At 31.4% G+C, this 10,174-nt stretch overlaps 2 protein-coding genes across 2 annotated transcripts in view; both read right to left on the bottom strand.

The window, feature by feature from the left end:
* Positions 1-2,188: 2,188 nt before the first annotated feature.
* LOC106677935 (protein slowmo) lies at positions 2,189-3,111 on the bottom strand. Its single transcript, XM_014416160.3, has one exon. It carries the CDS (start codon positions 2,754-2,756, stop codon positions 2,205-2,207), a length of 552 nt encoding a protein of 183 aa, XP_014271646.1. The 5' UTR covers positions 2,757-3,111; the 3' UTR covers positions 2,189-2,204.
* Positions 3,112-6,542: 3,431 nt separating this feature from the next.
* Positions 6,543-10,174, bottom strand: part of LOC136795019 (ankyrin repeat domain-containing protein 11-like) — a gene marked incomplete in the record, with an annotated part of 41,647 nt that continues 38,015 nt past the window's right edge. The window contains 3 exon segments of the mRNA XM_067049857.1: positions 6,543-6,746; positions 7,643-7,822; positions 9,292-9,543. Coding sequence (XP_066905958.1) covers positions 7,643-7,822; positions 9,292-9,543 — 432 coding nt within the window.

The following is a 10,174-nucleotide window of genomic DNA, read 5'->3' as shown; positions in this document are numbered from 1 at the left end:
AGTGGGAAGGAGAGTTGGAGATCATGATTCACTCAAAAGAGCTACCTCTCACTCCCTGACTCAATACAAAAGTGATGACAAGGGAGTGGAGATTGATTATAATAAATTAAAAATGTAATGATATGATCTAGGGTTGTGATCATGATTCACCAAACCCATTATAAAGAGTAAGCTATTACATAAATTTCTGAGCTGATTGCTCATCTGTACTGTCAGTGGTAGATGAACTCTAGAGTTCGGAGACCCTTTAACAATTTAATCTAATAGTACTAAATATAAATAGTTATCCCGAAGAATATTGATATAGGTTGGATTGGAGTAGAATTATGAAATTTAGTAAATTTGTATATTTAAAGTTATGATTTCTCTTTTTTAATAATGGAAAGATGTATTGAAATTTGTCTAAAACTTCAATTATCACTAATATTTCTATTTAGTCAGATTTAAACGTATAAGTATGACTCTCTTTACATAATGATACTAAATTTATTCTTCGAAGAATATCAAAGATTAAATCAGACAATAGTGATAGGATAAGATGCTGTTTGTAGGAATATCATTCTTCAGAAACAGGGATAGTTAAAAAAAACTACTAAAATGGGCTGATTTTTTGCCTCATTATATGATGGTTAAAAAAATATGGAAGCTTGCTTCAAGACAAGTCTTATGGCAACTAAAAGGTTTGCTAAAAAAGAATCCTTAAGTAAAGGAAAGACTGAGAAGTATTAATTTAGTTTTTTTATTATTCCTAATAAGTATATAACTAATAACTTTCTGGTAGAACTTACTTCATTATAAAACGGTGGTTCATGTTTTCTAGTTGGTAAATAGTACTACCAAGAATATTACAGTAGTGAAGAACTTCCATTTTTAAATGTTTTTTATTATGATTTTACATGATAATCTAACTTTAAGGTCAGCCCAAATAATTAATAACTCATTTTTTAAATATTGTGAGTTTTTGCAAGATTGTAATCGATAATAGATTACAAAATCCTATTATAATTTATCAGGTTCCCATTTTTCCTACATTATACATCTCCCTCCCTCCTGCTTGAGTACTACTCTAACTTGGACTGGTTGGAGTAATAAATATTAACTGAGTGACTGGATCAGAAACCTCCGTAAAAAGGAGGATCCCCTAATTCGATCTTCCCATTAAAATGGCCCAGTTGGGGAATCAAAAAATAAATTCGGCTGTACTCTTACAGCACTCCTCCTTAATAAAAATCTGTTTAGAGTATGTGTTATGGGGTGTTTTGGCCTATTCCAAATTCCAGCTGCAGGGTTTGGACAACTTAAATTTTTTTTCTGGAGGTGAGAACTAAACCGATTATGGCCAGTTCTGAAAATACGAAAAATCTAAACTTGGTCCTGTAAGCTAGTAGATTGGAGTCCAGAGTTTATAATCTGGAAGCGTATTTCTTCTGTTCAATTCATTGATGAATTATTAATATTCATGATTTAGCTCACCTGTGTACCAAGTCAATTGCATACCCCTAATCGAAAATTTCGCTTTAAAAATATATACACAGTTTAAACATAGTTTTGATATAGCGTTATTTTTTCAATGGACATAATAGTAAAAGTGCCTGTCGTATTTATATGTAATAAAAGTAGAAGTTTTCCAGGAAAAAAATGTTTTTTTTTCACATTCGAGAGGCGCGCTACTTTGCTGGGTCCGCAAGTGTCATGTTTATTCATAAAACGTCTTACAAATTTTAAATCTTGTATATTAGCCTATTTAATCTATATTTAAGAGGAGGGAAATAATATTCCAAAAGAATATTTTCTTAAATATATTTGAAACCACATATTCCATGAATCAGTATTTCATTACTGAGGGATATAAAGATAAATAAAGGTTTCATTCCTTTTAAACATTCAGAGAAAAATAAAGTCATATTCAAGTCTACAAATAGCATACATGTTCTTATTAAAATTTAACTAGCTAAATCCAAGAAAGCATTCTTCTCGATTTTGGAAATAATACTAACCTTTAATGCTTGGTATCAATTAATGTGAGTACGCAATATTAAGTTGAGCCCCATTAATCTTCGTACTTGTATATAGTATGGTAATTGAATATTTATAAAACATACTACTCGTGGGTCTGATAATTTTTTTGTGGCTCCTTGTGATAACTAGCTTTATGATAATACAAAGGGTTAAAAAAAACTTTCATCTCTCCAATTTATATTTATTTAAAGTTCTTCCGAAGCATTTTGAGTGAGCCTCTTAAATCCTCTTATCTCTGATTTGATATTTTCAATGACCCATTCAATCGCTTGGCGACCCTTGTTTGCATTTACCATTATAGTATCACAAATAAGGTCTTCCACATAATCACTGAAAGGCACTCCTTCGACCGATATCACAGCTTCCTGCTTCATTACAGTTTTCTCACAACATTCTGGATGAGGTTCGTAGCTTACGAATTCGTCGACGGTGATATATTTACGAAAAGTTACATTCCTCGTATTGAGGACCATACTCTTAGCCGTGGGGTTAACCGCGGAGTGTTCACTAGCGTAGAAAGTATTCGCAGGTCCAATTACATTTTGCAACCACCTCGGAAGCCCCCATATTGAGCTGACCAAGCGATGTGAGTGGAGAATTCCATCAACAACTCGTCTCTCAAGCACGTCAGTTCCTAATATTGCCGTGTTAATAGGATTAGGGTACTTCTTCCAAGTAGCTTGTGCTATGACCTCCCAAGGGTGGTTGAATGTGTGTTCTGAAGTCCAAATCTTCATTTATGACAATTACGTAATCTCACATCATACGAAACACAATTTACATTTTATACATTCTTTGAAAAAAAGTATCATTGTAGGAAGAACATATGACTAAAGATCAGATATGAAACCATAATATGCACCTGGTATGGCTAAAGTAATATAAATCGAACAGTTTATTTAACTTTGGGCCCAATTTTTTTTTTAGGGTAACAGTTAATACAGTCAATATTTCAATTAACAAAAAAAGTTCTTTAAGAACTTGTACATAAGAAACTTAAAACAGCAGCTAAGTAAGATTGAAAGAACAGATTCTACCTCGATTTACAAGAAGTAACGATGCACCTGTTTCTTTTACCAAAAGAGATACTTGTGTAGGTTATGTAACTGTTACATAGGTTTGTTTACAGAACCTCGTAAATTTCGACCTTGCAATACTATCAAAGTATCGATACTCTTTCCCATACGATACTTTAATTAAATAATTTACCCGATAGTTTCTGATAAAAGTATCAATACTTGGATTTTTATCGAAGAGCACAAAAAAAGGTCATCCGCATTGCAAGAGTATCGATATACTAACCATCCCTAACCATTGAATATCTCAAGTATCGAAACGTCCGTAATCATAAAATCTTTTTAAAAAGGAAGATGTTCCGAGTGCAGTAAAATAAATAAAACTATTTAATGAGAGCCAACGCTTTGCCCAATGTTGCTGGGCTTTATCAGGGCTAAGAAAGACACTAAAACTAAATTAAGGAAACAAAGTGGAAAAATAGATAAGATGAAATAAAATTGAACAGAGATGTGGCTAATTTTGATTTAAAATATGTGAATTAAATCATAACTAGCCACATCTTTGATAAAGAACACTTTGATAGTATTATATTTCATACTAATCTGAGGCTTGACACACCTACCATAGCTTTGAAAAAAAAATATTAATTTCTCTCCCTGGATTGAGATTAATAATTAAATGAATTTATATACACGTTGAATATTACACAATTATCGTCAGTGATCATTACTTACAATACTCATTAAAGTAACCAACATCTTCAACTTAATAAATAGTTGACTTTATTTGACCGATGCCCTAACCCTCCCTTAATTGATATTTGGACAATTATCTATGTACAAAAAAATATTATAATAACCTGAATGTTCGATTCCCATAACGGTAATGTTTACATACACTTGTACTTCCCTTCACTAAAACCTATCAAAAGCAAAACTATAGGGTCAGACTTAACAATCCTTCTAAATACGTCTTGTTCAAAGAAAAAGTCGTCCTTTTCGGTGATTAATACTTCTAAAGATTGTACAATATATGATTCCAGTACACTGTACTAGTTCTATCTGAGATCTCCGATCAGGTTTCAAATAGAACGAGTTTCATTCCTCATTTCAAGGATCTACGTCAGGGCTAAGGACCTTGGAGAACCATAGTCTCTATATAATCTTTTCAGGCCTAATGACGTCTTCCATTTGTCTCTATCAGCTCCAAATTGCCTCCTGAAGTTTATATCCATTGCATTCCACATAGTCCAGCCACTTGCAATGGGACTTCTCCCACCTTCTTCCAACTCCTCGTTTTCCGCAAAGCAGTTTTTTAGATATTCTTGTTGGGTCCATCCTCTCCACTTGCCTTTACCCTCGCCTATTGATTGTTTAGTTCACGTTAGTTTTATATAGGAAATATATTTCTTTATATGTAGGAGAAATATATCTTTATTTCTGGACATACTTGCAAATCAAAAGTTTTTGTATACTTTACAGACACAGCTTTACTGCAGATATACGTCCCTTAATACCCAATATGCTACTCAAGTACCTAAACTCACAACAGCTCTTGCAGTTCGGAATCCCTATAAGCTGTACTTTAGTTACCTGGCCTGCTATTGATGTCCGCACGCTCATTGTTTTGTTTGCATTTATTTCTAAGCCTAGGTCTCTCTACCTTTCCTGAAAAAAATTCTCGTGTTCATTTAAGTACTAATATAGTCGTAGTGTAATAAGAACATCATCTGCATATACTATGTGCTACATTACCCTATTGTAAATGGAGTCTCTACGATTTATTTATTTTTATTATAGCAGCTTCTAAAACAAGACTGAAAAGCACTGTAGTGAATCCAGTTTTCTAAGGCCCTTCGTACCAACATAGCAATAATAATTTAAAAATTATTGAAAGAAACTCCCATTTAAGAGTACTTACTCTACAGTAAGTGTTAGCTAGAGTAATTTTGACCAGCCAGAATAATTTCTTGGGAATTTCTAGCTTTTCCCTTTTGATCAATTCGCAGCCATATTTGACATCCACAAACTAATGAATGCTATGTTGTTTTGTATTCATTGGCGTTTTCTACCACCAGTCTCACTGAAACAAAAGTAGTACATAGTTGATATTGTAAATCTGAAATCACCCCCAACAATTTTTGCCTCTGTGTCAGTTTTCTACTAATTGCAATCGATAAGACCTTGTACACTAAATTCAGCAATAAAATTCCTCCTATAACTGTACTCGGTTATGTTATCGAGACATGGAAGATCGATTGAATTTTCATTGCATGGCCCCACCACGAAATATATGTCAATACGCCCAGGCTGGATTTCTACCTACTTTGTTTCTGACTGGAGATTGCTAAGTTGGCCAAAATACTCATAAATAGGGCCATCACGGCCTCAGGTTGCCCTTTTATTTAATGGACTCAGATCATTCTCAGACCTCTATACACCATAAATTACATAAATATCTTCCCTTAACTCTATCCCAACGTTTTTTATTAGCATATTTTGGGTTTATGATGACATTTGTTTATTTTTTAGTTGGGTGATGATTTCAATTATAGCTTCCATTTTTGGACGGATATTTATATTTTCTTTGCTCCTAATTCACTTTGTGCATTGTGCATCACTGTTCTTGCATTAGTTTTTGTTTTAAAATTATTCCTAAACCATCTCCAAAGATCTATTAAAAATGTTCTTCCCATCTTTCCAATGTTTCTCCTTTGCTGCATAGGATGTTTCTGTTCTTGTCTCTGACTGGCAATGAAGAACACTATTACAATTACCAAGGAAATAGGAGTCTCAGGAACAAAAGAACAATCTGATCTAAAAATAATGCTACAGGGAATGGTTTTAAAACTTTTGAGAAAGTGAAAATATTGTCTTATTTTATGTAGATGTGGTTGACTGAGTAAATAAAGGATTATGAAAACTAACAATTAAAAAATAGTGTTTCCTTGCCCACAACTCTGACCATCTCTTTATTGGCTCATTATTCATCTTTAGATGGACTCAAGTTTCATCATGTTTGTGTTCATAGGCTTTATAAATAGGATAAATCAGCTGGAATAAAGCTTTGAGAATATATAACACATGATTGTAGGTCTGTTACAGGTAATGGATCACCATCATCAGTACGATACCGAACATACTTAGTCAAGAACTAAGAGAAAACCTCACTTCATGTCACTTCACTCATGGACTTTACGGAAGGTTTTCCTTTTCCATGATCAACTAAGAAATTTTAAAAAATATATATGTAGCTGGAACATGATTTCTGTAATCCTAAAGAATTCCTTATGAAATCCCCATACTGTTTTTTTTTCATAAAAAAATTCATTTTCAATAAAACAGAAATAAAATGATCACAAATTATTTTACAAAAAAAATATTATTAAATACTTTTGAATGATTCAAAAACTTATCCTCTTCAATTTATAGACCAGAATATAACTATATAATATTGAAAAATAGAGCACAATTGGAAAGGTAATAAATAAAGGAAAACTTCATAGATTCATTAGATATGTTATAATTTCTGTACATGGTAAACTTTATACACATATACAATACATAATCTGTAATATTTATATCTTATTTACAATACATTATACAAGTATATAATTACATATATATTCAGTCTAAATGTACACCTTATAATCTCCATCATACGTTTCTAAAACTTATTGGCACTCGTCCATACTTAAAATAATATCACATCTGAAACAAAAAGAAAATAAGTTTGTTAAATATTATACCAAATGGAGCATAAATGGGACTAAAAAGTTAGTTTATTATTTTGGAACAAAACTAGTATATAAAAAAAAAAGATTATCATGTATTATTGATTTCATTATCATAGTGAGTTTTCTAATTTCAAAAAATAAGAATTATTCCTCCCCATTTTTTGATTTGTTCAAGTTTTCAGTGAACTTTTCCTCTAGTACTTTGAGTTTCAAATGACCAAAAGTACTTTTTTTTTAAATTGTCAATTTTGTTTTATTCTTCATAGCGGCATAGAGGATTTTTATTTTCTATATCTAAACACAAGCCTCGAATTACACTAAATCTAAAATAAATATACATAACACTTGGTGAGGCGTGCGCATCACACAACTTCCACTTATCTGTCTACTATGGTTTGAAATTCATCCTCACTCATTTCAGAACAGATATTTTTATATTATTCACTATGGCAATAGTTTTTCATATTACTTTTCCAGGTGAGCTGTTCAGTTAACAGATTGACTAACTCCAATTTCAACATTTTTCTTTTGAAAAAGTAGAGCAGAATTATAAAAATATAACAATTATGTAAAATATACATTCTGCATTGAATGCTAATATGTTATAAAATCAATATAGCAAATATAAGAATAATATTATGAAGTGATCACATCAAGTGAAAGGCTCAAATATAGGTTAAGGGAAATAAAACAAATTAATTATTTATCCATGATAAATAATGATTCAAACTGAAATTGTATTTCCGTCGAAAACTGGAATTAAAAATTTTTCACAATCACAATACCACACCTTACTACATATTTCATATGATTAGTGAAAGTAAAAAAATTACTTATGAAAATAATAATACAAAAAAAAAAACTAATCACCTATGCTGGAAGGAGGTCGAAGTCATCACTAACATGAACCATTGGTACGTGGTTATCGTCAATTAATGGTTTCACTTTGAAGTCACAAAGACCAACCTCCTTTAGCTTCCACTCCCAGTCCATTTTCTGAACTGCATGGAGACTTTCTGCTTCATTATGGTGTCTCAGAAGCATTGCCTCCTGGAAATTAAAAAAATAATATAGTTCTTGTGATAAATGTAACATAGTGACCTTAAGACTAAATTCTAATTGAGGAGGTTACAAATAAAGGAGTACAAGTGACACTCTGATTAATAAAATTTTCCTTTGCTATCTAGTTTTACCTGACCCAAATTTATGGTTCAATAGTGATAAAATTCTCAATAATCGACTAATAATAATCGATAATTTCACAATTTTGTCAATATGAAAGGATAAAGGCTCCGTGCACTTAAAATAAGTAAAAGTGTCATAGAGGAGTAATAAATGCCTGCCTACTTACAGAAATGTACACGCTCATGAAAAACCCTATTACCCAAATTTCAGATCTTTAGTGCCTTCCACCTTAATTAGCCAATATCTCATGGAGCACTGTAATTTATTTACTAAGTTGTTTTTCTTTGTTTTTAAAAGCATTGTAAGTCAGAAAAATTTCTTAAAGTTACCTTAAGACGTGGATCTCGTTAAATATGAACAGAAATGTTTAGGACATGTTTAGAACACTGTATTCTGTATCAATTTTCTGGGAAAAACAAAAATAAAAATTAAGAGAATTTCGACAAAAACGATTAGTTCAGGAGGATGTTGATAGAACATTTTTATCTAAGCCATATTGACCAACTACTTCTTCAGATTTTTCCAATTGGTGCTACTGTTTAAAATTTACTAAAGGGATCGATCATTTCTTAAAGCTTAACACAATTTATTCAATATTTTTATTTTCTATAGAGACAAAAAGTTTTAAATACAGTTCACTATACATCAATATGGAAAAAAATTCATTAACAAGTCAAAAACAAAAAACCTCAATTCTCAAAGAATTAGTTATGTTGCAGAAGATTTAGAACTAATGAATTATGTTAAGTCCTAATAGCCTGCTTTGGTTGGTAAATGCTCTGGACTGACTATGGCAGAGCTTCATACTTCCTGTCTTTTAAAAAAAGTACATTGGATCGTTGAAGCCGTTTGTTTTGGTCAAAATGTTCATTTTTTTTTTTGTTTTCCTACTGAATGCAGTATTCTAAATGTTAGAACATGACCCTAAAATTCCTGCAGATAATTCATGAGGTCCATGACTTAAGGTAACATTGAGAAATTTTTCTGACTTTGTGACTTCAATTTCTGACTCTGAGTACTTTTTAAAAAAAAATGGTGAAAAAAGATAATGTTCCAAGATACATTGATTAATTATGGGGCATAGAAAGACATTGAAGATCTGAAACTCAGGTAACAGTAGTTTTTGTGAGGGTGCATATGTGTTTACCAAGCTTAACAGTTGTTTTTAAAGAAAGATGCACAAGGAAATTTTTAAAACCAGATAAATAAATAAATAAAAATGACAAAACACCTTTGGAACACAGAGAGTGATTCGATTAAGGTTTTGAACCCTATATATAGGTTTATGAATGAAGAAAAAGAATCAAATAAAATATAAAAGAAAAGAATGTTACCTTGATCTTTTCCCATTTATCATCAACATCCTGGAGCCAAGAAAGAAACAAACGCCCGTTATAGCGTGACCTGGCATTCCTGTCCTTTTCTTCTTGCTCTGGGGTTATTGCAGAGTATACTTCTTCATCACGGAGGATTGTACAAGCTGAGAAGGGTAAAGCTTGATTAGCCAGAGCTCTAGCTGCACGTCCATGAACCCTGAGGATTTCTTGCTCAACACTTAATACAAGTTTTTCCTTTTCTATAACATGCTGAAATAAAATTAATTCATTAAAAATGGAATTAGAAGTGTATTAATTTTCTAAAACAATAAAATTATTATAATTCTGAATGAGAGATAGTTAAACTTGAGAATAATAAGTGATTTGTTAACTTAAGAATCTTCAACATTCTCGGCCACCACGGCCTCAGATAAATTATCATAAATATATTGTAATATGCTCTTTTTGAGTAAATAATATATTTTGATGTATAAAGGGTTTTGATATGTTTTATTTTATGTATAATTTTAATATTGTTAATTGTTATTTTAAAACAAAAAGCAAGCTAACCAGTTTTCTTTGTCTAAAAGAAATATGTTGTTTTCAAAACAAGAAAGATGGCGGTGCACATCCTACCAAAGTGTTCATTGGGTTGTTTGTGTTAAGATGGACTGAATTTTTTCAACCTTTGTTGTTTCTATACAGTAATTATAGAAAAAGAATTAAAATTGATTTAGTGAATGACACAATTTCTTCCTTATTAAACTATAATAGTTTATTTCATATCATACAGCAACGTTTCGGGAGATTTCCCCCATCTTCAGGCTGTTGATAACAAAAAACCTATATATGACATATAATTTTCTCCTATTTGTCATACTTGCTAATATATTATAATATT

This window comes from Halyomorpha halys, unplaced genomic scaffold (genome assembly GCF_000696795.3).
Source record: "Halyomorpha halys isolate HHAL.00 unplaced genomic scaffold, Hhal_1.1 Scaffold8.1, whole genome shotgun sequence".
NCBI lineage: Eukaryota > Metazoa > Arthropoda > Insecta > Hemiptera > Pentatomidae > Halyomorpha > Halyomorpha halys.
The sequence above is the reverse complement of the archived record's forward strand: the minus strand, read 5'-3'. Positions and strand labels throughout refer to the sequence as shown.

Excerpts from the sequence above, each read along its gene's own strand:
- LOC106677935 (XM_014416160.3), bottom strand. The coding sequence starts at position 2,756 with ATGAAGATTTGGACTTCAGAACACACATTCAACCACCCTTGGGAGGTC.